This window comes from Mobula birostris, chromosome 14 (assembly GCF_030028105.1).
Source record: "Mobula birostris isolate sMobBir1 chromosome 14, sMobBir1.hap1, whole genome shotgun sequence".
Lineage (NCBI taxonomy): Eukaryota > Metazoa > Chordata > Chondrichthyes > Myliobatiformes > Myliobatidae > Mobula > Mobula birostris.
In genome coordinates, this window is record NC_092383.1 from 30,825,294 (window position 1) to 30,853,186 (window position 27,893).

At 41.1% G+C, this 27,893-nt stretch overlaps 1 protein-coding gene across 2 annotated transcripts in view; it reads left to right on the forward strand.

The window, feature by feature from the left end:
* Positions 1 to 27,893, forward strand: part of znf710a (zinc finger protein 710a) — a 57,010-nt gene that overhangs the window by 22,901 nt on the left and 6,216 nt on the right. Inside the window, exons 2-4 of one of the 2 annotated variants that reach the window (XM_072278308.1) lie at positions 8,902 to 10,346; positions 21,295 to 21,486; positions 25,256 to 25,430. In XM_072278308.1, the coding sequence (XP_072134409.1) occupies positions 8,940 to 10,346; positions 21,295 to 21,486; positions 25,256 to 25,430 (1,774 nt within the window). In that variant the 5' untranslated portion in view covers positions 8,902 to 8,939. Of the gene's footprint in view, positions 1 to 8,901; positions 10,347 to 21,294; positions 21,487 to 25,255; positions 25,431 to 27,893 lie in introns of those variants that run through there. The other variant, XM_072278309.1, reaches the window with a different exon arrangement.

A 27,893-nucleotide genomic window follows, 5' to 3' on the forward strand; every position in this document is an offset into this window, starting at 1 on the left:
ACTCAGCCTAACACACCATCATCAGTGTGCTTGGCGCTGTCTTCCCAACTCCGGTAAGTGATACTACACTGTACATACATTATTTCTACTTATGTAGGCAGTGTATTTTTAGGCGTTATTTGGTATGATTTGTCAGTTTCACAGCTTAAAGGTTACTGGAGGGAGTGTTTCTGCCGAGAGTGCTTGTGTGAGATTTTCGCTACAGAGAACAGTGCGGCAATGATTGTAGAAAAGTATTTCTACTTTATATAGGCTGTGTATTTATCATATCATATATTCCCGCTTTTATTATATGTTAGTGTTATTTTAGGTTTTATGTGTTATTTGGCATGATTTGGTAGGTTATTTTTTGGGTCTGCGAATGCTCACAAATTTTTCCCATATAAATAAATGGTAATTGCTTCTTCGCTTTATGACATTCCGGCTTACAAACCCTTTCATAGGAACGCTCTATCTTCGGATGGTGGGGGAAACCTGTATAATCACAAAACTTGGTAAAATAGTACTCTATCCTTTTCTGCAGTTCCAAAAATGGCTAACATAAGCTGAAGGAACAGCATCTCCCCGTTCAACTAGACCTGTTACAACCCTCATGATTTTGCATCAGATACAGGTTGCCAGCCTTTCTGGTTTCTATCAGAATTAATGCTGTCCAGTTTTGATTGAAGTTGTAACACCATTTCCTCTGCAGATGGTGCCTGATGTGCTGAGTATTGTGACATTGGCATCTACTTCTGATTTCCAGTGACTTCAGTGTTTTATCTTCGTTCCAGTGCTGATAATTTTTCCCCTTTTGTTCTTGTTTATTTCTATTGACACCTTCAGACAGGTTAGCTGTGATCAGAAGGCTTTCAGCAGCCTCACTTAGCTGGCACCCACCACTCATCTCATTCAGTTTTGCATAGTTTCCACCATATCAGATACTACCTTTGTTTTTTCCACCTCCCTCTTGCATCGCAGTTTAACATTTCTTTGATTTCTAATTATCCCATTCTGCTGAAAGGTCAGTAACCTGAAATGTTAGTTTACTTTCTCCACAGATGCAGCCTGACTTAATGTTAAGTAAATATTTGGCAATGAATTCTGCAAATTTTAAAGTGCGTAACTTTGAACTGACAATACCAATGCCACTACTAAATATCTTCCAAAATGTAGAATTTCTCTTATAACATCTTTAGTAGCACACTTCCCTTATTCCATGAGACTGTTGATTGTTTTGAAGTAGAGGAAAATACAAAACTTTGAATAGATGTATGTTTTGTTGAAGATTCCTTCAGCAAAGCACAAATGATAACATTGTCAAGTGAACAACATAAATATTCTTGAGTGAGATACTCTTGCATTTGTATTGAATTCCTGATTTGTCTACTAAGTGTTGTATTCTGATGTTTTAATCCAAGTTTCTTTCAGAAATCAGGAGAGTGGCACAAAACTACACGAGTTGATACAACAAAGGAAAATTGAAATGACCAGCAATAGAGGTCTGCTAAGTGCTGAGTGACAAAAGAATTAAGGTCTTGAGATGACGCTGTGTTGCGGTCAGCTATTTTTGTATCCATACACAAGGAAAATTCCATTCAAATTTATAGATAAGTTGACCAATGAGAGAGCTCTTATTCAAGTAATGCAGAACACAAGCTTCCAGAGCTTTTGAGAATTACGTATACCAGTGTAGCCACTAGGGGAACACAGACAATTACGTATACCTATTGTAACCACTAGTGAGCAAACTAAGCAGTTATTTGTACATAAGTAATTATAGAAAAATAAAAACAGACAGTTTATTGTTAAACTGCAAAAAGAATAACAGTTAAACAGTAATCTAAGAATTACAGTCAAATACAACATGTTGTAGTTTGCAAACTGCAGTGGATTCCAGTTAATTGGGACATATGTGACCTATACATTTTGGCTCAATTAAGCAGCTATTTAAATTAGCCAAAGTTTCATGAGAATGGATTAATGGGTATAAAAAAGACTGTGATTGTACATTAAAATGAATTATAGGACAAACTACCAATACCACCACAGTACTATAAAACTATTAGTTCTTAATAGTAATCAACAGAGGAATTCATTCAGTGTAAGCTGCTGTGTTCTTACCTGTGCAGAGACCTAGTGTGGATAACAGACCACCTTCATACAATACTTTCAACAATAGCATCCTCCAATATTTCATTTTGATTGTGACATTGAAGATCCTTGCCGACGCCTTCAAATTTTTCAAAACTTGAAGTAGTAAAATACTTCCATTTTCACTCCCGGCTGCTTCTGGCAACTCCAAGCCTGAAATCAGTGAGCAAAACAGTTCTGATTTGTCTAGCTTATTTCTCACCAACTATCCGTGATAAAAGTCACTGCTTTTTAAGCATCTATGCAACTGATGCTACTGAAAAACTGTTTGCTTTAAGCGCAGTGTAGCGTCTAATGGCCGCTGACATGCAAGTGACTGATGCTAGTTAGAAGCTGTTCAGCAACAGTCTCCTGTCCCAATTAAATGGCATAATGTCCCAAATAAACAAAGGGAATCTGGATATTTTCTCAATTGGTTTTGGTTCTTTAAGAGCTGTCCCAAATAAGCCACCGTCGCAATTGACCAATAGCTTAATTAACTGGAATCCAGTATATATGGTATACTGGATTCATACTAATAAACTGGTTCCTGTGTCAGCAATAATATATTAACTTGGGAGCATGTTAAATAAAATTTCAGAATTTGGCAGCTCATTCCACAGGCGTTTTTTAATGCTGCTCCAAGTTCAAGTTTATTATCATTTGTCTGTACATGTATACAACTAAATAAATCAATGTTCCTCCGGACCAAGGTGCACCCACGGAACATATTGCATTCAGCACAAAGCAAAAATATTACTGCAATAAGTTAATAACATATAATTCAGTGTGTAGTGTGCAGTGATAAGATCTCAGTGGCAGGGTGTTCATTAGTCTCAGCCTTGGGGAAGAAGCTGTTAGGCAATCTGAAAGTCCTAGTCCTGAAGGTAGTGGGTCAAAGAGATTGTGGAATGGGTGTTAGGGATCCTCAACAATGCCTTGACTTCCTTGGATACAGTGCTTCTGGTAGATGTCACAAATGATGAGGGGGGAGAAGGGAGATTCCAGAGATCCCCTTGGTTGTTTTTATTATCCTCTATATAGAGTCTTGCAGTTTGTACCACACAATGGTGCAGCCAGACAAGACACCGATGGTATTCCTGTAGAAACTTAGAATGGGAGCAGAGAGCCTAGCACGCCTCTTTCTCCTCAGAAAGATAGATCTTGGATTCAAGTTTCAGTTAAATGTTTTCCCCTTTCACCTTAAATCTTTAGTTCTCTTTTTTTTAAATTTCTACCAATCCTCAGGAAAAAGCTGTGTATTCTCCTTATCTGTACCTGCATGATTTTTTATATTTTATAAGAGCACCGTTTCAGTCTCCTGTGCTCTGTGGAATAAAGTCCTACCAACATCTTTGCAAATCTTTTTTACTATAGGAAAAATGTTATTGAACTGGAGGTAGTGGAGAGAGATCAAAACTGAACATTATTCCAGTGTGCTTCACAAGTGTCTTGTAGAACAATGCAATGACCTTCCTATTGTTTTTATACTCATAACTTTGAAGGCAAAGAATCTCAATATGTTAAAATGGAGGATGGGTGATGAGCACTCTCAAACATTGCTCACAAAGAACCTAGGTTTTGAGAAGTTAGAAATCTGCTTGGATGGGGAAATGGATTGGGGGTGGGGCTTGAGTGGTGGTAAGGGTTCAATCACAAACAAGAGAAAATCTGCAGATGCTGGAAATCCAAGCAACGTACACAAAATGTTGGAGGAACTTAGGCCAGGTAGCATCTATTGAAAAAAAGTAGGGTCGCTGTTTTGGGCCGAGACCCTTCAGCAGGACTGGAGGGGAAAAGAGATGAATAGATTTGAAAGGTCGGGGAGGGGAGAGAGTAATAAGGTGATAGATGAAACTGGGAGGGGGAGGAAGAGAGATGAAGTAAAGAGCTGGGAAGTTGATAGGTAAAACAGAAAGAGCTGGAGATGGGGGAACCTAACAGAAGGCCAAGGAAGAAGTGGGGGGGGAGAGGAGCACCAGAGGGAGGTGATGGGCAGGCAAGGTGAGGGAGGGAAAAGGGGATGGGGAATGGTGAAGGAGGGGCATTGCCAGAAGTTTGAGAAGTCATTCATGCCATCAGGTTGGAAGCTACCCAGACAGAATATAAGCAACACACGTCAAAGTTGCTGGTGAACGCAGCAGGCTAGGCAGCATCTCTAGGAGGAGGTGCAGTCGACGTTTCAGGCCGAGACCCTTCGTCAGGACTAACTGAAGGAAGAGTGAGTAAGAGATTTGAAAGTTGGAGGGGGAGGGGGAGATCCAAAATGATAGGAGAAGACAGGAGGGGGAGGGATGGAGCCAAGAGCTGGACAGGTGATTGGCAAAAGGGATACGAGAGGATCAGGGGACAGGAGGTCCAGGAAGAAAGATGGGGAGGGGGGGGACCCAGAGGATGGGCAAGGGGTATATTCAGAGGGAGAAAAAGGAGAGTGAGAGAAAGAATGTGTGTATAAAAATAAGTAACAGATGGGGTACGAGGGGGAGGTGGGGCAATAGCGGAAGTTAGAGTAACTTCCGCTAATGCCCCACCTCCCCCTCGTACCCCCATCTGTTACTTATTCTTATACACACATTCTTTCTCTCACTCTCCTTTTTCTCCCTCTGTCCCTCTGAATATACCCCTTGCCCATCCTCTGGGTCCCCCGTCCCCCCCATCTTTCTTCCCGGACCTCCTGTCCCATGATCCTCTCGTATCCCTTTTGCCAATCACCTGTCCAGCTCTTGGCTCCATCCCTCCCCCTCCTGTCTTCTCCTATCATTTTGGATCTCCCCCTCCCCCTCCCACTGTCAAATCTCTTACTCATTCTTCCTTCCGTTAGTCCTGACGAAGGGTCTCGGCCTGAAACGTCGACTGCACCTCTTCCTAGAGATGCTGCCTGGCCTGCTGCGTTCACCAGCAACTTCGATGTGTGTTGCTTGAATTTCCAGCATCTGCAGAATTCCTGTTGCAGACAGACTATAAGATGTTTTTCCTCCAACTTGAGTGTGGCTTCATCTCAACAGTAGAGGTGGCCATGGACTGACATTTTGGAATGGGAAGTGGAATTAAAATGGGTGGACACTGGGAGATCCCACTTCTTCTGGTGGGTGGTGTGTAGGTGCTTGACAAAGCGGTATCCCAATCTACATCAGGTCTCACTGAAATTCAGGAGGCCACACCAGGAGCCTCCTGGTGGTAGGATCCCATTGGAGATGGCGGAAGTTGCAGAGAATTATGTGCTGGACGTGGAGGCTGGTGGGGTGGTAGGTGAGGTCAAGAGGAACCCTATCCCTGGTACAGTTGTGGAAGGATGGGGTAAGAGCAGACATGAGTGAAATGGAAGAGATGTGGTTGGGCAGCGTTGATGGTGGAGGAAGGGGAAGTCCCTCTCTTTGAAAAAGGAGGTAATTTCCTTTGCTCTGGAGTGAAAAGCCTCATCCTGAGAGCAGATGCGATGGAGATGGAGAAATTGAAAGAAGGGGATGGCGTTTTTACAAGTCGCAGGGTGGGAAGGGCTTTAGTTCAGTTAGCTGTGAGAGTGTGGGTTTATAATAGACATCAGTAGATACGCTGTATCCAGAGATAGAGAGATCAATAAAGAGAAGAAATGGTGTTGGAAATGGAGCAGGTAAATTTGAGGGCAGGGTGGAAGTTAGAGGCAAAGTTGATGTTGACAAGCTCTGCATGTATGTAAGAAGCAGCACCGATGCAGTTGTCATTGTAGCATTGGAGAAATGGGGGACAAACACCAGTACAGGCTTGGAACATAGATTGTTCTACATAGCCAACAAACAGGCAGGCATAGCTGGGACCCATGCAAGTGCCCATGGCTACACTTTTTGAGGAAGTGGGAGGAGCCTAAAGAGAAGTTGTTGAGAGAGGACAAGTTCCATCAGCAGGAGGAGAGTGGTGGTGGAAGGGAACTGGTTGAGTCTGGTGTCTAAAAAGAAATGGAGAATTTTGAGGCTTTCTTAGTGGGGGGGGATGGAGGTGTATAAGGACTGGATATCCATAGTGAAAATGTGATAGGGACCAGGGAACTTGAAATCATTGAAAAGAACCAGAGTGTGTGAAGTGTCATGGATGTAGGTAGGAAAGGACTGAACTTGGGGGGGGGGGGGGGGGTGGATTAAGACAGTCGAGGTATGCAGATACGAGTTCAGTGGGACAGGAACAAGCTGAAACAACCGGTTTACCTGGACAAACGGGTTTGTGGATCTTGGTTAGGAGGTAGAAATGGGAGGTACCGGGGTGCGGGAACTATGAGGTTGGTGTCAGTGGATGGGAGATCCCCAGAGCTAATGTCTGGTATGGGAATCAATGGCCTGAGAGTTATTGCTGGGCCTCAATAAGGTAGAGGCAGTCTGCCAGACTACTACAAGACCCTCTTTATCTGTGGGTTTGGTGGTGAGGTTAGGATTAGTACGAAGGGAGTGGGGAGTAGAGTGTTCAGAAGGGATGAGGTTGGAATTGGAGAGGAGTGTTGAAGCTGAGACAGTTGATGTCCCATTGGCAGTTAACAATGAAAAGGAGCAGGCAGAAGACCAGGGCGAGGTGTCCAGGAAGAGGAAGAAGGTTGAAGACAGGAGAAGGGGTCATTGGTGCAGGGTGGAGAGCCCTTGTCAAAGAAATAGGCTTGGAAACAGAGGCAGGGGAAGAAAAGCTAAGTGCCATGGTGGGTGTGGAACTTGCAGGGGGACAAAGGTGAGGCCCTTACCAAGCACAGAATGTTCTTCCTCAGAGGGAATGGTGAAGGCTCAGCACAGATGAGAGCTGGGATCAGAGGAAGAGGGTTGGCAGTAAGGGTGCTCTATTTCCTGCTTCACAACTCCTTTAAAAATACTTCGTTGTTGGGATAAGTTCATATTTACAACAGTTTTGAGTTTATTTTGCTCCTCCATGCTGGTCTCTGCCCATGAATTCTTGTAAATATGATTTATCTGAGATGAAGTCTCAATAGAAAATTATTTTTCTTTTGGCGATTTGTATGGAAATTGAATAATTCACTTCTGAATTTTCACTCATTTTCTAAAACTGCACATAATTTTATAAAGTTCTACAATTTCTTTTAATCATTCTCCAATCTCCTTTTCTTGATCCCCTATTAGTCTCATTAATTTGGCTTTCATCTATATTTAAGTATTTGGAAATACCAATTTTCAGATTTTTCTTTCATGATCCCAGAGGGCTAGTTTTCTGCAGTGCTGTATACTGACTGCAGTGGCACTTCACTTTGTCCGTATTGTTTTGGTTGATCAGTTACAAGTAGTTTGCGTGATTCTGACACATTTCCTCTTGTTTTTATACTGAAATATATCTTGATCTGTTTCCTCAATTTTACAATTGTGTTGCTATGTGAGTAAAGTTTGTCTTGCATATGAACTTTTGGCAATGTAGTATAGATTAGTAATCTAAATATTCCTCATCTAAATTTTGAAAAATTAGATTGCTACCTCTCATGAAGTGAGGAAGCAGCTTGTGGTGGTGGGGGGGGGGGGGAGAGAGTTTGGATTACAGGTAAGCTAATTACCACCAGTTTTTGCAGATTCAACCCAAATTCTCTCTGCTACAGCCCCACCTCCTTTGTCTAGTGTATTTTTAAATTGCACAGCTTTATTCAGGATATGTTATATACCTTGTAGAAAACCTTAAATTAAAAATGCAGAAAGGATTCTCTGCCACAGATTTAGAGGTAACAAGAAGTATTCTGAGATACTTTTCAAAAATGGGACATCAAGGAAATATTCCAAGGAAAGAGTAAAAGAACCAAGCTAATCCTGATACAAGTGAATGCACAAGATAACCTTTCTAGCAAGAGAAGTTCATTGTTTGTAATGGCCTTTGTGGCAATGTGTGCATCATTTTAAGTAGGATGCCTGTAAGATTTTAACTTAATCTCCGAGCGGACGAACAAACAGCTATATTCAGTAAGAACCCTTGGGATAGCTTCAGGATTTCTTCTGAACATTGCAACAGAGGCATGAACTTGGAAATGTAGGCCTGAGCCTACTGTTGTGGGAGACCAAGCTTGTTAGTCACCTGCCTAATGAGCATACTGTTACTTTGTGGAGATACTTGGTTGCACATCAACTAAGTGCAGAACCCCTAATCTATAGACAGTTGTGTATGAAAATCCCAGGAGATCAGCTTTTTCTGAGACACAGTACTTAAACCATCTGTTTAACACCAACAATCATTCTATGGTCAAAGTTACTTTGATCACATTTTTCTCCATTCTGTTGTATGTGCTGAGCATCTGAACCTCTTGATCATGTCTGCATGCTTCTATGCATTGAGTTTCTGCCACATGATAGGCTGGTTGGATATCTGCATTAATCAGCCGATATATCTAATAAAATGGCCACTAAATAATTGATGTAGATTGTACTTCTGTCCCTTGTAACCATTCTTTGAATGAGAATGCTAGATTCTAGGTTGGTCGGTACTTGTGTTGGAAATTCTAGGAAAAGTTCAGTACTCTGAACTTTTAGGTCAGAATGTAATTAGGAAGTCACAGGTCATCAGCAGTGTGGAACTTCAGGACTTGGGTGTTTGCATATGGTCTAGACTTTCAACATAATTACAGAGGTAAATAGCTAGAAAATTTTGAACGTATCTGGAAAATGTTATACTCATTTTTTTGCGGATATTTTGATTGAAATTTGTACTCGTGTTTAACTATTGGCTGTATAAGAATATGATTATGTGCATTTTAGAATGAATTTTTAAATTCTAGTTAATCAGTTAATTGTTAAATAGGACATTTTTTGTGTGTGTATATATATTGGATTTTTTTTTGTCTTACAGGTATCTCTTGGAGAGCAGTTGGTAATGCATTGAAAGTCATGGATCACCTTGTAAATACTGGAACCCAAACAGATCCTGTTGTGATACTAAATTTTGCACAAGCAGTTACTTTGGGCCTTGTTGGTCAGAATGGTCTTTTGAATTTTCCATTCAAAGAGAATGGAATTTATCATATACCAGATGCATCAGTTAATGAGAGTACTGTACTTGAACATCTCACCCCAGAGCAAAGTCCTGGACTGGATGTGATTAATACTTCAGAATGTTATGAACAACACGAGGAGGAAAGTTTAGAAGTGGAGAATGGCTTTATACCTTTTGAAAGACAAGCTAGGAGAAGAAAAAGGCAGCCAGTAAAGTTAGTACATGCTGAAAAAAATGATGAGAATTGCAAAGAAGAAACTATTGAGGAGGAGTACAATGCAGGGAATCAATCCAATACTGTTCTATATAGAAATGGAATAAAAATGATTGACATTAGTAACTTCAAAAGGAAACATCTGCACCGTCCTCTTCGTGAAAGGACTCAAGAAGTTCAAGTTGTTGCCTTTCCTCCAGCTTTTAAGGAAAATCTCCACTGCAACTCTTCTGACCAACAGGAAAAGATCGGCACTGAAGGGGAAAAAATAATGAGCAGCTATTTTGAGACAAACAAATCGGCAAACTTAAGCCAAATGGTAGAACAATTTCCAGAGGAGTCAGTCACTCAGAATCGTAACTTTGTGTGGCAGGGCCAAGTACCATACGAAGTAGAGGCGTCTGCTCCACAACCGGAGGATCGAAACAGAAGAGCACAGATAGATCGTTTGGATATTAATGTACAAATTGATGATTCGTATTGTATTGATGTTGGGGAAGGGCAGAAACGATGGCAGTGTCGATTGTGTGAAAAATCGTACACTTCTAAATATAACCTGGTTACTCACATATTGGGCCACAGTGGTATTAAACCTCATGAATGTCAACACTGTCACAAGCTTTTTAAGCAGCCAAGTCATTTACAGATGCATCTTCTCACTCATGAAGGCATACGGCCACACAAATGTGAGGTGTGTGACAAAGCTTTCACACAGACCAGCCATCTAAAAAGGCACATGTTACTGCACACTGACATCAAACCTTACAGCTGCAGAGTTTGTGGACGTGGGTTTGCCTATCCAAGTGAGTTGAAAGCTCATGAAGCAAAGCATGAAAATGGCAGATGTCATGTTTGCATTGAATGTGGCTTAGATTTTGTGACACTCATTCAGCTAAAAAGGCACCTTGTTGCGCATCAAGGTCCCACACTATATGAATGCACAGAGTGCAACAAAACTTTCAGTTATCGGAGTCAACTCCAGAATCATATGATGAAACATCAGAACATCCGGCCATATGTCTGCACTGAATGTGGTATGGAATTTACTCAACCTCATCATCTGAAGCAGCACTCGCTTACGCACAAGGTAAAGCTGTTCGGTTTGCTATTCATCTGAGGATTTTCAAATTAAAAATTTAAATTCTCTCATTTGTATTCATTAATATTCAGTTGCAAGAAAGTTTGTGAACCCTTTGTAATTACCTGGTTTTCTGCATTAATACTCATAAAATGTGGTGTGATCTTCATCTAAGTTATAGTAACAGACAAACACTATCTACATGAACTAATAACACACAAACAATTGTACTTTTCATGTCTTGAATACATTGGGAGAACTATGTGAACTCTTGTATTTAACTGGTAGAACCTCCATTAGCAGTAATAATCTCCACCAAATGTTTCCTGTAGCTGCTGATCAGACTTGCACAATAGACCATTCCTCCATACAAAACTGTTTCAGTTCATCAATATTTCTGGGATACCTTTCATGAGCAGCCCTCTTCAGGTCATGCCACAGCATCCCAATTAGGTTAGGGACTGGACTCTGAGGAGTCCATTCCAAGACAGTTTTTCTTTTTAACCATAGAAAACGTACAGCACAATACAGGCCATTCGGACCACAAAGCTGTGCGGTACATGTCCCTATCTTAGAATTACCTAGGCTTTACCCGTAGCCCTCTATTTTTGTAAGCTCCATGTAGCCATCCAGGAGTCTCTTTAAAGACCCTATCATTTCCGCCTCCACCACCGCCGGCAGCCCATTCCACGCCTTCACCACTCTCTGCATTTTTAAAAAAAAACAACTTGCCTCTGACATCTCCTCTGCACCGAGTTCCAAGCACTTTAAAACTATGCCCTCTCATGCTACCTCTTCAGCCTTGGGGAAAAGCCTCTGACTATCCACACGATCAATGCCTCTTATTATCTTGTACACCTATCAGGTCACCCCTCATCCTCCATCGCTCCAAGGAGAAAAGGCCGAGTTCACTTAACCTATTCTCATAAGGCATGCTCCCCAATCAAGGCAACATCCTTGTAAATCTCCTCTGCACCCTTTCTGTTGATTTACTCTTGTTTTGGATCATTGTTTTGTTGCATCATCCAACTTCTGTTAATCTTCAGGTGACAGACCGCTACCTAGACATTCTCCTGTAAAATGTCTTGATACAATTTTTGAATTCATTGTTCCCTCATTGATTGCAAGCTGTCCAGGCCCTGAGGCAGCTAAGTAGCCCCAAGCTATGATGCTCCTTCCACTATGCTTCACAGTTGAGATGAGGTTTTGGTGTTGGTGTGCAGTGCCCCTTTTCCTTCAAACATGGCACTGGGCATTTCTGCCAAGTAGTTCAACTTTCATATTGGCTATCCACAAACATTGTCGCAGAAGCCTTGTGGAACAATCAGAGGTGGTCTTTTGCAAACTTGAGGTGTGCAGCAATATGTTTTTTTTTTGGAGAGCGTGGTTTCTTCTGTGGTGTCCTTCCATGAGCACCATTCTTGTTCAGTGTTTTTTTCATAGTGGACACGAACAGAGACTTTACCAAGTTGTAGAGATTTCTACAGGTCTTTTGCTGTTACCCTTGGGCTCTTTTTCAACTCCTTCAGCATTGTACGTTGTGCTCTTGTTGTGATTTTTGCAGGAAGCCCACTCCTAGGGGGAGTAGCAACAGTACTGAGTTTCCTCCATTTGTAGACAATTTCTCTTACTGTAGACTGATGAACACGCGGGTCTTTAGAAATGCTTTTGTAGCCTTTTCCACCTTCATGCATCTCTACAATTCTTCTAAGGTCCTCTGAAAGTTGTCTTGATCGAGGTACGGTATATTTGAAACATTATCTTGAGAGGAGCGGGCTTTTTCAGTAACCTGACTTTGTGTGTCTTTTTTCTATATAGGGCAGGGCACCTCTACAACCTACACCTCCAATATCATCTTAGTGTTTGGAGCAGCTGACTCAAAATAGCTTTTGTGGAAGGCATTGCCCCTTCCACAAAGGGTAATTGTGATTGTTTAAATGGTGTACTCAGTATTGACGAGAACTACAATTGTTTGTGTTATTAATTTAGGCAGATTGTGCTTGTCTATTCTTGTGACTTAGATGAAGATCAGACGGCATTTTGAGTAATTAAAGCAGAAAACCAGGTAATTGCAAAGCGTTTACAAATTGTATAGCAGTCATCTTTTGGAATTTAGTTGTACAAAACACTCTATGGTTCAAATTTGAATTGTTTTTACCAAAATGTAAATTTATTAGCTTATCAAGCTTATCTAATTTGATAACTGAATGTTACATCAAAACAATCAAATTAGACAAGGCACAAAATAAAAACTAGAGATTGCCACCAATAACACTGCTTAGATGTTGCATCTGTCAGTTAATGACATTTGGCAGTCGCATGTTGTAACAGCCAGTAGAAATAGAAATGGGTTAATTTGGTTATAATTTTACTTTCAGATTGCTTAATGGGCACAGCTAAATCTAGTATTTATATATGCACTGTGACCTGCGGCTAGGAGGGATACAACTGTATGAAGACTTTAATGGTTTGCTGTTATTACTGAGCAAAATAAAATCTTTATTGAGTTTGTGGATATTTTAGTTATTTTTCTGTTGTCCTTAGATAAGCAATGTTATCCTTACCTGCAGGACTATTTTCCAACATAATTCAATAGAATTAAGGGCTTGAAGCAACAAGAGCTGCCTACATTTTTTCCTGTAGATTTCATAGAAAATGAAAGGATAAGATGGTACATGAAACAGTGTTGTGCAAGAACAAGCTATTCAGCTCACCATGTCTTTGATGCCAATCCCAACTAATCCCATCTGCCTGTTCATGGTTTATGACCTTCATTTTCTGTCTGTTCGTGTGTCCATCCAAATGCACTTTAAATGTTGCTGTTGTATCTGCTTCCCCCACTTCCTCTGGCAGTATGTTCCATATATCAACTGGCCTTTCCCGTTGAATTCTTTAACTTATACCTTAAAGATGAATCAATTGGTGATCTCAATAAGACCTATTAGACCTACAATAATGAAAGGGATTGGCAGTGTACAAATAGAAAGGCTGTTTCTTTGTGCTGAGAATTCTGAATTCGAGAGATGGGCATAGTGGCAAGATGAGGATTGGCTATCCTTGAGGCAAAGATTGGATCAATTGCTTTACCCTCAGGGCTGTAAAATTCTCTACCCCATAGGACGGTAGGTAGAGTATATCATGGCTAGAGCTATTAGATATTTGAAAACAGGACCTTGTGATATCGTAATTGAGCAATTATCTACAGTCTTAATATTGGGCATTCTCCAACACATGTTCAGGAATCACTAGGTTGTAAAATAACTGAAGTATCTTTAATTGGATTTTCATTTGTCTGTTCAGTTCTTAAAAAAAACAGTGGAACAGTGTTTTGTAGGCTGGCCTTGTTTGAAATTATTTGAACAGTGTTCAAAATAAACTGTCTTAGTACAACTTAATTTGTGAAATCTACCAGCAGTTATTGATGGGACCTCAGCTCTTGGAATTATTCATAAAAGCAGGTACAGTGAGTAGAAATGTGAGCAGTCAGTTGTTTGTTTTCACGCTCCTTTCGCAAAGGATGTCTATGCTCTGAAATTAGTGTAGGAAGTCTGAAATAGAAAATGTTGAGCTGGGGTATCGTAATTGAAATATTTAGACTTTAGTGAAGGGTATTTCTCGGGGCTGAAAAAGGAAGTTTTGGATTCTTTTTGAAGCACTGACTAAAATAAGATTAAGGTAAAGGTTGTTGCTTAGTGATTTTGGCAGTCTCTGTATTGAAAGGGGAAAATTCTTGGGCGCATATACAAATCATCTGGGGATGCAGAAGTCGAAATTGTATTTTGCTACCTTCTGCTCAGGATTATTAAAATATAAAACAATTTGCTAAGTAAAGGAAATGATATGACTAAGGTGTGAAGTTGACAAAATCAGTCTCCATGATCTGGAGACTGCAATGTCTCTAAAGCAGTGGTCCCTAAAGCAGTGGTCCCCAACCACCGGGCCGCAAAGCATGTGCTACCGGGCCGCGAGGAAACGATATGAGTCAGCTGCACCTTTCCTCATTCCTTGTCATGCACTGAACTTGAAATAACCTACCAAATAACACACAAAACCTGAAATAACCTACCAAATAACACACAAAACCTAAAATAACACTAACATATAGTAAAAGCAGGAATGATATAAATACACAGCCTATATAAAGTAGAAATAATGTATGTACAGTGTAGTTTCACTTAACAGAATCAGGAAGATTAAGCCAAAACGGATTTGTAGAAAAAAATCAGCACGTACACGCATGCACACGTCATGCATGTGCACAAAGGTGCCCGTGCAAGGCTTCATGGTCATGGTAGACTTTCTCAGGGTAAACAGCGTTCTGTATTTGACTATTTATTTGGGAGTGAAAAAGTTGGCAACCCTACTTGAACACCCCCCCCCCCCCCCCCCCAGGGTCGGGGATGTCTCGGGTCAGGTCCACAGCAGTTTGGAGGGGGAGGGGAGCCAGATGTCTTGGTACATATTGGTACCAATGACATAGGAAGGAAAAGCAAAGAGGTCCTGAAGAGAGAATTTAGAGAGTTAGGCAGAAAGCTGAGAAGCAGGACTTCCGGGTAGTAATTTCTGGATTGCGACCTGTGCCACGTGCTAGTGAGGGTAAAAACAGGATGGTTTGGTGGATAAGTGCATAACTGAGAAGTTGGTGCAGGGGGCAGGGCTTCAGGTTCTTGTATCGTTGGGATCTCTTCTGGGGGGGGGGGGTATGACTTGTACAAAAGGGACTGGTTGCACCTGAACCTGAGGGGGATCAATATTCTCATGGGCAGATTTGTTAGAGCTGTTGGAAAGGGCTTAAACTAATTTGGCAGGCGGGTGGAAATGGAGTGAAAAGACTCAGGATGGAATGGATGGTAAAAAAGCAAAGATAGCGTGCAGTCTGCATGTCAGGAAGGGCAGGCAGATGATAGGACAAAATTGCAGCCAGCAGGGTGAGTATCCGTGCAGGCATGTAGAATCAGAGGGCAGCAAGTACGGTACCCAAAGTGTTATATCTCAATGCACGCAAGAAATAAAATGGATGATCTTGTTGCACTCTTGCAGATTGTCAGGTATGGTGTGGCCATCACTGAATCATGGCTGAAGGATGGTTGTAGTTGGGAGCTGAATGTCGAAAGTTACACGTTGCACAGGAGGGATAGACCTTCACCAGGCAGAGGGCGTGGCGTGGCTCTGCTGGTAAACAATGGCATCAAATCAATAGAAAGATGTGACATGGGATCGGAAGATGTTGCATCCTTCTGAGTTGAGTTAAGAAACTGCAAGGTAAAAGGACCCTGATGGCAGTTATATACAGGCCTCCCAACAATAGCTGGGATGTGGACCACAGGTTACAACAGGAAATAGAAAAGGCGTGTCAAAAGGGCAATGTTATTGTAGTCTGGAGAGATTTTCACATGATGGCCGATTGGGAAAATTGGGTTGGTAATGGCTCTTGACAGAGCTTGTTGAATGCCTACGAGATGGCTTTTTGGAACAGTTTGTCAAGCCTACTAGGGTATTATCTAACTGGATTGGGTGTAATGTAATAAACCTGAGGTGGTTAGGGAGTCTAAGGTAAAAGGAGGAATCAGTGATCACAATATGATTGAGTTCAACTTGAAATTTGATGGGAAGAAAGTAAAGTCTGATGTAACAGTATTTCAGTGGAATAAGGGAAATTAGCGGTATGAGGGGAGATGGCCAAAGTAAACTGCAAGGAGATGCTGGCAAGGATGATAGCAGAGCAGCAATGATGTGAGTTTCTGAGGAAAAATGAGGAAGCTGCAATGATATATGAGGGCTGATCGATAAGTTCGTGGCCTAAGGTAGAAGGAGTCAATTTTAGAAAACCTAGCACATTTATTTTTCAACATAGCCCCCTCCTACATGTACACACTTAGTCCAGTGGTCATGTAGCATACAGATCCCTTCTTTGTAGAAGTGGCCCACAGCAGGGATGATTGAGTGAGTTCGTGGCCTAAGGTAGAAGGCAATGATTATTAACTTCAAACTTTCTGCATTCACTTAGAGTTGAACTGCACGTGCATGTAATGAGAGCATCTTGGACCTCAAGGTGGTCCACAGCAGGGGTGATTGATAAGTTCGTGACCTAAGATGGAAGGAGATGAGTTATACAGCTCTCGAACTGCATGTGCATGTAACAACTCTGAGTGATTTATGCAGAAAGTTTGAAGTTAATAACTCATTTCCTTCTACCTTAGGCCATGAACTTATCAATCACCCCTACTGTGGACCACTTTTGGAGGTTCAAGACGCCGACTTCTACAAAGAAGGGATCCGTATGCTCCACAACTGCTGGACTAAGTGTGTAAATGTAGGAAAAGTAAATGTGCTAGGTTTTCTAAAATTGACTGCTACTGTAGGCCACCAACTTATCAATCACCCCTCGTATGTAATTCAGAAATACTCAAATGGCAAAATAGTACACCGTGGTTGTCAAGGGAATTCAAAGCTAATGTAAAAGCAAGAGGGCATACAACAAAGCAAAAATTAGTGGGAAGATGGAGGATTCTGAAGCTTTTAAAAACCTACAGAGAGCAACCAAAAGAATCATTAGCCGGGAAAAGATGAAATAAAGCAAGCTAGCAAACAACATCAAAGTGGATAGTAAAAGATTTTTCAAGTATGTTGTATACTAAAAAAAATGAGTTGAGAGTGGATATGGGACCACTAGAAAATGAGGCCGGAGTTAATAGTGGGGGACAAGGAGAAGACAGATGAACTAAATGTGTAGTTTGCATCAGTCTTCACTGTGGAAGACACTGGCAGTATGCTAGATGTTGAAGGGTGTGAGAAAAGAGAAGTGAGTGCAATTACTATTACAAGGGAGAAGATACTCAAAAAGCTGAAAGACCTAAACGTATACAAGTCAGCCAGACCAGGTGAATTACACCCTAGGGTTCTGAAAGAGGTAGATGTTGAGATTGTGGAGGCATTAGTAATAATCTTTCAAAAATCATTGGATTCTGGCATGGTGCCAGAGTACTGGAAAATTGCAAATGCCACTCTACTCTAAGAAAGAGGAAGGCAGCAAAAAGGAAATTAGACCAGTTAGCCTGACCTTGGTGGTTGGGAAGATGTTGGAGTCGATTGTTAAGGATGAGGTTATGGAGTACTTTGTGACACAGGACAAGATAGGAGAAAGTCAGTATGGTTTCCTTAAGGGCAAATCTTACCTAACAAACCTGTTGGAATTATTTGAGGAGATTACATGTAGGATAGATAAAGGGGATACAGTGGCCTTTGAAGAGATGCCACATATGAGGCTGCTTACAGGAAAGTTGGCATGGTTAGAACATTGGCTGATTGGTAGGAGGCAGCGAGAGAGAATAAAAGGATCTTTTTCTGGTTGGCTGCCAACGACTAGTGGTGTTCCTCGGGTTGGTGTTGGGACCGCATCTTTTTATGCTGTATATCAATGATTTAGATGATGGAATAGATGGCTTTGTTGCCAAGTTTGCAGATGATATGAAGATTGGTGGAGGGGCAGGTAGTGTTGAGGCCACGGGTAGGCAGCAGTAGTCAGATTAGGAAAATAGGCAAGAGAGTGGCAAATGAAATACAATGTTGGAAAATGCATGGTCATGCACATTGCTAGAAATATTCTAAACAGAAAATCCAAAAATCTAAAATGCAATTAGACGTGGGAGTCCTTGTGCAGAACAACCTAGAGATTAACTTGCAGGTAGAGTTGCTGTTGAGGAAGGCAAATGCAGTGTTAGAATTCATTTCAAGAGGTCTAGAATACAGGGATATGCTGAGGCTTTATAAGGCACTGGTGAGGCCTCGCCTTGAGTATTGTGAACGGTTTTGGGCTCCTCATCTAAGAAAAGATGTGCTGGCAATGGAGAGGGTTCAAAGGAGATTCACAAGGATGATTCTGGGAATGAAAGGGTTACTATACGAGGGACATTGGATGGCTCTGGGTCTGTACTCACTGGAATTTAGAAGTATGGGGGGGAGTCTCATTGAAACCTTTTAAATGTTGAAAGGCAAACACGAAATCTGAAAATGCAGGAAATTCAAGCAACACACATCAAAGTTGCTGGTGAACGCAGCAGGCTAGGCAGCATCTCTAGGAAGAGGAATAGTCGACGTTTCAGGCTGAGACCCTTTGTCCTGACTAAAGGTCTCGGCCCGAAACGTCGACTGTACCTCTTACTAGAGATGCTACCTGGCCTGCGTTCACCAGCAACTTTGAAATGTTGAAAGGCCTAGACAGAGTAGATGTGGGAAGGATGTTTTCCATGGTGGGTGAGTCTAGGACAAAAGGGCACAGCCTCAGAATAGAGGGGTATCCATTTAAAACAGATACAGAGAAATTTCTTTAGCTGGAGGGTGGTGAATTTGTTACCATAGACAGCTATGGGGACCAGGTTTGATGTATTTAAGGCAGAGATTGATAAGTTCTTGATTGGACACATTGTCAAAGGTTATGGGGAGAAGGTTGGGGACTGGGGCTGAGGAGGGGCAAGAAAGGATCATGATTGAATGGGGGAGCTGATTTGATGGGCCAATGGCCTAATTCTGCTCCTATGTCTCATGGTCTTGATGCCTTTTTGTAAGAAATACCTTGACTCCAAAATGAAAACCAGAAAATGGTAGTGAAGACAAGTAGATCAGGCACCATCAATGGAAATGATCTATGGATACTGCCTAACTTCATGGTATTAAGTGCTAGTTGTTTTTAAACTTGGATTTTTAACAACTGCATTTTTGCTGCATTTCAACATGTAATCTGGTTCTGAACATACAGGCATGATCCCTTATTCTTAACTTTGAAATTTATCAGCATGATCCCTGGTTGCATTTATAACTTAAATCAGAAATTTTAACACTTTCTAAAGACTGCTATAAAGCCAGTCGGTGGTATAGCGGCATCTAGACTGGACTTCAAGGTGAGTGGTCCTGAGTTTGAATCCGGCAGGCTCCTTGCACGCTTTCCATCCGTGCTGGGTTGAACATCAAGCTATAGCAACTCTGCCTTGTTAAAAATGCACACAAATGCTATGGAAATGGCAAGTTTGCAGTCCAATGTGCCACAAGATGCAGATAAGAACAATTAAAGACAGCCATTGCTCCAAGCCTTTAACAATAACAAAGTATGTCAATTAGTTATTAATCTAGTGGCCCTCTTCCAAATCTCTTCAGCCATCTATTTCACTGGAGTGTGGTTCAAAATGTGACAGAATTCTAAATGAGGCTTGACTAAGCAATTAGGGAGGAACATTATGGTGCTGCATTTAGTTTTTAATTAGATTGTCCTTTCAGCATTCTTTTAGAATTTGCTATAAACCCATGGCATTCAATATAATAATACCAAGTCTCTAGCTCTCATGTGTAGATTAATTTCCAGCCCAGCAGACTTTGTAAATGCTTGGTGTGAGGTATAGCACTATTTTAACTTAGTGGCTGGGTTTGTTTCTCCCATGCATCCAGGTCTAATTTCTATTTTTCATCCTAGTAGGGTTCTGAAAGCACAGTGCACTCATTAATGTTCACATTTTCACTAATTAATGTTTTATGTAACAATGTTTCCTTTTGTGCCGTTGAATTGACTTTATTTCTTGCATCCTTCACATGGAGTAAAAATCTTTACATTACGTCTGTCTAAATGTGCACTGTATTTTAAAGCATAACTCTGCATTTCTCAAAGCTTTTGTTCCAATCTTCAATATCTTTGAATTCACATTGATGTGCTGTGTCATCATCAATTTGTTTTTTGTGGTTTTCTTAGAAAAGTTACTAGGGTGGTAATATTGCAATCAGTGAGTGTTTTGTTTTGTTGGTCTCCCCTCTTGCTGTGTGACACCTCGCTGCCCCTTTATTAGCAAGGGAGAGAGCCTGTGGCCTGTTGAATTGTTGGGTGAGCAGTTGTTGTTCTGCAGATCATGGCCTCCCTTTGGGGACTTTGCTGTTGCTTGGTGGGTGGTGAGTGCTGATGCTTTTTGCTGAAAAAGAGGGAGGGTTGATGGTTGGTTGCTTGTCTGTGGGGGAGGGAGGAGTAGGGGGTTTTAACTTTTTACTGTCACTCATTCTTTGGGGTACCCTTCTATTTTTGTGGATGTCCACGAAGAGCAAGAATTTTAGGCTGTATATTGTATACATTCACTGATTTTAAATACTATTGGGAACTTCCCTCTATTCCAATATTTTGCAACCAAGGTAATTTTTTCTTGCACAGCGAGAAAACGTGACAAGCTTTCCATACTTTCTTGCTGCATTGAATAACTTAATCATTTGGTGTTATGGTTAATGTTCTCATCTCACTGGAGGGGCAGTGGGGAAACAGAAAAGCTTCCAACAACTATGGGACCAAGGATTTAATCACCTTGGGACGAACTCAGGCCAAGCAGCACTGTAGAGACAAAGGGGTGGCCAACAATCAGGTTAAGACCCTTCATCAGCACTGAGTGTAGAGGGGAGGTGACTAGTATAAGTAGGGGGAGGGGTAAGGCAGGAGATGTTAGACCACTGGTAGGGCCTTGATTTTTAAGTATGAATAGCCTGCAGCCCCCAACCCCCAACCCCCAACCCCATGTTCACACCTGATCTACCTAGGTGCTGTTAATCCCTGTTTGCAATCTTCTGTTCCATCTGCCTATCACCCACCTAGTAGGTCCCCTATATACCTACCCGAATCTTCCTCCAAGTCTGGTTTCCATGGAGTTCCCCTGACAGCTTTTTTTTTTTGGCTGCTGTTTACAGCAAGTGCAGCCTGTCTCCGTTTAACCTCCTCTGCTGGCCCACTCCGCTTCTAAACGTGTTGCACTGTGTACCCACTTTGCCTCTTTCTGATCAGACTAATTGTAGTGTCCATTTTTGTAGCTCAACATTTTAGTTTTGGCTTCACTTCCAGGAACATCAAATTAATATTTTAAAAACTACTGTATTTGTGAACTATGTCTAACAAATGAGGTGACAAATTATTCTAAGTCTTACCTTTCTCCCCCTCTAGGGAGTTAAAGAGTTCAAATGTGAAGTGTGTGGACGAGAATTCACCCTGCAAGCAAATCTGAAGAGGCACATGTTGATTCATACCAGTGTGCGAGCTTATCAATGCCACATCTGTTTTAAAACTTTTGTGCAGAAGCAGACTTTGAAGACCCACATGATTGTTCATTCACCTGTCAAACCATTTAAATGTAAGGTAAGAGTAAAGGATAACCTTCTGATCTCCTTGCACTTTTCATCCACTAATAGTACAGTGGGGAGGGCATAGAGCCAGCAACAGGTCATATGTAGATACAGCTTTAGGAAAAAAACAAACATCTAAATGAACTGGAAAATTACAAGCATTTACGGGTGTACAGAAAAGAATTGTTTATTTTCGGGAACTTAGAAATAAAACAAGCTTACTTAATAGATAATTGGAATTTAGACCTTTCCTTTCTTCGCATCTGCACTTGTTTTAATGTGTTTTCCTTGTTTCTCTGGTTTGGAGACCAATTGTAGTGATTTTTATTGTCAGTTGAGAGCATGAAATTTAGGGTCATTAAGGTTATACCAATCAGTAAAGAGGATGTTTGAAAGCTAAGTAGCACTGAATTAAGAAGGAGGTAGAAAGATTTTTTGGGGGGAAATACAAGCTAAATGAAGGGCTAAGGTTGTTATAGTTGCACAAATTTCATAAATTGATTGAACTTTTTTGATAACGTTGAGTGGCCTGACAGTTGATCTGAAATTGTATATAGTGGTATCAAGCACTGATTCAGCACTAATCACCGGGGGACTGAAAACTTGGAATTCTGTGAAGCGCTTACAGAGGAGCCTTTGATCAGTTCAGAGTTTATTTTGTGATTCATTTTTGGTGTTTCAGAATTGCAATTCATGGTGCACATTCACCATAAGGTATCTTAATATAAATGTGCAATTGAAACTAGGTAGTAAAGCAGTCCCAGTGATTCAGCAATGCTTGTGCATAGTCTCTTGGACCCGTTTATCCACTGGAAATATAAACAGGTTATGGTGTGCATGCATACACATTTAAGTATGTGTTAAAGCGTTGAGCAATAATGCTCATTAGTTGAGCACCTAAATAAGAAAAATGATGCTACAGTACCTGAAAATGTATCTGCAGGCAATAACAGGTTGTTTATTATTTACCTATATTTTTCCTCCCTTAATTTAGCACCCAAGATCATCTAACGCTGCTGCTCACCTGGTCTGGATGCTGTGGGCAAAGCTTACTGGCCTTTTTTTAAAAATAAATAAATACTACTGAGTGATTTGGTTAATTAAATTTGTTGTTTGGTTTTGGAGAAAATGCATCTAATTTTGCAAAGGGCAAAAGTGAGCTTGAGGATTAAGGGAATTTTAGAAACCCATTAAAAGGATGAAATAGAATATAAAGGTAAAAGAGCAAGAAATGTGTTTTGTAATTCTAGCAGTACCTGATAAGAATAGCAAGAATATTGGTCCCCTAGTTCTAAGAGGAATTAATACAGAACGTTAAATATTTGACTTTGCACAAGAAAATATCAAAGTGCACCAAAGTGATATATCTTATGTCATGTTTAATATTTTTCAGACTTTTAGGATGCTTTTGATTTGATAAACTTAAATTTTCAAGACTTTGTAAGATACAAAAGGTTACTCTGTATGATGCTTAATGGAGGTGTTTAATGTACAGAAAACAGTGATGAAAGATCCTTCAGGCTTCAAGAAGTGGAATGCCTTTGGAGTCATTGCTTGGGTTTGGTTAGCTGCAATCTATTCATTTAGGATACAACTTTCTTGATACCTTCATTTAAGTTTCCTGTTATTACAGTGATATGTGGGAAGGTGCCGTTGACCACAATCTCTAGTGCACTAGCCACAAACACTGGTTACAAGAGCAAATTGTATGTTGGGTGTCCTGCAGTATATGACTTGCTTTCTAACTCCGAGTCTTTTCAAAAGGCACAGCTCTGAAGTGAAATTGGATATTATCTGAATATCCAGATACAAGGTTCAATTCCACTCTCATCAGAACAGTCCACTTAATTGATACCTCATCTACTACAGTGGAACAGAAGCTGTAATGGGCCACCTATGAAATGTACTAAAGTTAGTCATAGTAATATAATATAAAAATAGGCCTTTCAGTCCGAATTGTCTGTGCTGACCAAGGTGCCCACAGAAGATAGTCCCTTTTGGCTGTTTGGTTTGTTTTTAATCTATCCTATCCAATACTAATGCAAATGTCTTATGTCATTATTGTACCTGCCTCACCTACTTTTTCTGGAAAATTGCGCACACCATCTTCTGCATGAAGTAGTTGTCTCATGGAGCCTTTATTAAAATCTCCCCCCCACTTTAAACCTGTATCCTAGTGTTTGGTTCCTTTTCCCTGGAATAAGAGCATATCCAATTTATCTACAATCTCCCATAATTTTATATCCCTCTAATATCTTTTCCCCTCCCCCCCCCCCATTGCCTCTTAATAACTCTTCCACTCCCCCCATTCTCCCATGCTCCAAGGGATAAAGTCTTAATCTGACCAGTCTCTCCTTATGACTGAGGCCCTTGAATCCCAGCAACATCCTTGTAAATCTTTTTCTAGCTAATTACATCCTTTCTATAACAGTATCCAAAACTTTGCAATGCTTCAAGTGTGACCTCAGTGTCTTATACAAATGCAACATAATGTCCCAACTCTTGTACTCAATGTCCTGAATAACAAACAACATGTCAAATGCAATCTTCACCACCCTGTCTACTTGTGACACTACTTTCAGTGAACCATATACCAGTACTCCTAGGTCCCTTTGTTTCAAGTGCTTTCAAGTGTGCTTCCATTTACTATACAGGTTGCACCATGATTTGATTTGGAAAATGCAACACCAGTTGTTTGCCTAAACTATGCTTAACATCTCCAAAACCTGATTTCTGTCACCGCAGAGGACAGTAAGTTCCTGGGAACACAATAATTGAAATATTTCTTTCCAGGTTGCACATAATCTTGGCTTGGAGATGTATTATTGGGTCTAAATCCTGAAACAGTTCTCAACAGCAATGTGATTGTACTGTTATTGAAAGGAATGCAATAGATCAAGAAAGTAGCTCCCTAGCACCCACCCTTAGGGCAACGAGGAATGATCAATAATTTGTGGCTTTCACATCAATGCTGATATCTTCAAAAATGAATAACTTTTGTTTGCTATAATGTAAATCTGTTTGAGAGATGACAATATCTATTCGTTTAGATGGAACGCGGAAGAGAGCACTGGAAGTAACCAGATTACACAAAATCATCTTATCCTGTTTATTCCTTTGCATTTCTAGTGTTACTCTCCACCTTTACACTTGTTGACTTTTCTGCAGACTTGGAGGAATTTTTTTTTATGTAAGCTATCTGTACTGAAATTAGTGCCGAATGTTTATGCCTAGATCAGACTGGATGTTGAAATGGGAACCTGTGGTTTGTATTGCATTATAGGTCGTGAGAAATGACTAATTTTAACATTTCTTCTGTCTAATCCTTTTGTGCTCTTTATTGTCACACATTGATGTTTAGCTATCTTAAATATGCAAACTCTACAGTGGAAGAAGTACACGGGATTTTTTGATCTGGTTCACTGGTTCTATGGTAGTATTTGTCATCTTGGAGGCTAACACAAACTGATGCTAATGTCCTTCATTTTTGATGACTTTCTGTAATGTGTTCAAAGTTCAACTGCTAGGCATTATGTAGTGAATGATTAACATCACAATATGGCAATGTTTAACTGTGATTTACTGTGGTAGTTCACCTGTATCAATTGTTTAGTACAAATGTGTTACCGCACTGCCTCTGTCCTTTTACAGACAACTCAATAATAGTTGGATAACAAAAAAATTACTGCATTCTATGCAAGAAAACACAATGACCCATCTTTAAGGTGTAACTTAAGAGATTTTGCCTTAAATGAGATTAATGTACTTCATGGGTTTTTCAGGTTTGTGGTAAAGAATTCAATCGGATGTACAATCTCCTGGGTCACATGCACCTCCATTCCGACAGCAAGCCTTTCAGATGTCCGTACTGTTCAAGCAAGTTTACCCTCAAAGGGAATCTAAGCCGGCACATGAAAGTCAAGCATGGTGTCATGGACATTGTTCTCGATGGACAAGGTACAGTATAGATGCTTGTACTGACTGCATGTATTAGATATGGATCAAACACAAAAACTTGGCGTTTCACTTAGTTTTTAATCAAATTCACAAAAATCTGTAGCAATTCTTGAAACGTGCAGTTAGTACAGTTGTAGTTAAGTGTTTTTGTACATATCGGTTTTGCACATCAATTTATGCATTAGAGCTGTTACCAGCAAGTGTTGGACACAGACCAATACTCTGCAGTTCTCCAAATGACGTCTGTGTTGATAAAGGTGACCCCTTTATGGATAAGGAATTAAGCCCCTTTGTACTTTGCAATGTAAAGAGATTCCCATTATACCAATTGTCTTGGTTCACTCTCCTGACACAGGTTGAAATGCATTGAGGTGATAATGCTGTGTCCAAAATGGCTACCCTACTACTTCAGTAGTTACAGGGTGTTGTGCAAATCTTTCCTTCCTACCCCTTGAGTTATCCTCACTTAATCCCATCCCATGTATCCCTTGATGCCAAGTTGCCTCTCACCTTTCAGAGGCAATACTTGATGCTGCCATAGAGAATTTCTGAGTCATAAATTCATTATAGCACAGAAGCAGGCCCTTCGGCTCATCTAGTCCGTGCCAAACTATTAATCTGCCTCATCCCAGCGATGTGTACCCAGACCATAGCCCTGCATATATACCGCTCCCATCCACGACCCAATACAAATTCTGGTTGTATTTTTTTCTGAACTAGCTAAACCAGACAGGCTAGTACTATTGGAGAGGAGCTGGTACTGCAATATTCCAACGTGACTGAGGAAAACGGGCCAGGAATTTTGTATATGCCAGCAGCCAAAAATTGTTTTCCGTGGAGTGTGTTCATTGCACTTGCAATGCTCAGCTCTATTGGCTCGTATATGTCTAGGGGAAATCTCGCCCGGCACCGGCCTGAACGCTTCCCACGGAGTCGGTTGCTGTACCACTGCCACCCAAGTCAATCCCAAACGTCAATCACCAGCCAGCACACACAGTACGTTGTACCAAGTACACTTTGTAGATATTACTAAGTCTATGAAATTAATGCAAGTTCCATACAGAAAAGGAAGTAATGGGGGAAAAAAAAGTGCCAGACTTATCAAAGTCCAAGTTCTTTGTGCACAAGTTGGAGCTCAATCAATTCCTGACGACCACCCGGATCCTGTTGACTCACGGCTCGGGACCACCCGGAGTGATAGACCGGAGCCTTTCCGCACGTCCGCCGTCCTCCCCGTCTCCCCCTAACTCCCCCCAAAAACCCTGTCCACCATCCTCCCCGTCTCTCCTCCGACTCCCCCCAAAAACCCCATCCACCATCCTCCCCGTCTCTCCTCCGACTCCCCCTGCCAAAAACCCCCGCACATCCACCGTCCTCCCCGTCTCTCCTCCGACTCCCCGTCAAAAACCCCGTCCGCTGTCCTCCCCGTCTCTCCTCCGACTCCCCCCCCCCCAAAACCCCGTCCGCCGTCCTCCTCGTCTCTCCGCAGACTCCCCATCAAAAACCCCGTCCGCCGTCCTCCCCGTCAAAAACCCCCACACGTCCGCTGTCCTCCCCGCCTCTCCTCCGACTCCCCGCCAAAACCCCGTCTCCAGTCATAATGAGACAGCATTATCACCCGAAGAACGATACATGAACGCCCACTGGCTAATAGCACCCTGCTGTCTGTATTAACCCAAGCAAATGTCTAGCTGGAGACTTTCTCAGCATTTAACGTAACATAGAAGCCATTTTAATCCACATACGTAGCAATTTAAAAGATTAACATAAAGAAGCCATTTTAAATTAAACATACAAAAAAAAGAGACCCCATACACATTCTAACTTGTGAGAACAAGTTTGGTTGGTGTAGAGGTTTGGGTGATAAAATACACAATAGATTTCGTTCAGGCTCCTGACTTGTGTATAATTGAAGGAACAAGTTGAGGGAACAGAAATTCTGGCCCAGCCTATTGAATCTGTCTTTAGAATAGAAGTAGAAGGGGAGTTGGGTGGAAGTACAGTATCTAGAAAATGTACTTCGATTCGGATATTTATAGCAGGACTTGTATTTGCGAGAATTTACTTGTGTGCCCCCTATGAACTATTGAGTTGGTTGTTTAAGTTGCTTTCTTTTGGAAACCTCAGTTTGTATTGTAATAGGCTATGATTGTGTGAGTGTCTGTATTTATGCAATGTGCAGCCAGGAAAGTTGTTGAAAAATTCAGACATAAGTTCTCTGCATCAATTGCTGAATAATCCCCACATAGCCAACTGCCATGATTCAGCTGTGCCTAAATCCTTGTGCATGTACATTCACAGCCTTGAATGAATCTTCGGCACGTGAAGAGGAGCTGTACAATATGCACAAAAATAACAAGAGAAATCATATAGCACCTGACAGTTATGATGTAAAAAATAACTCAAATGTTGAGTTATGGTTTGAAGAATAAAACTAAAGTTCACATTAATGCAGTACTTTGT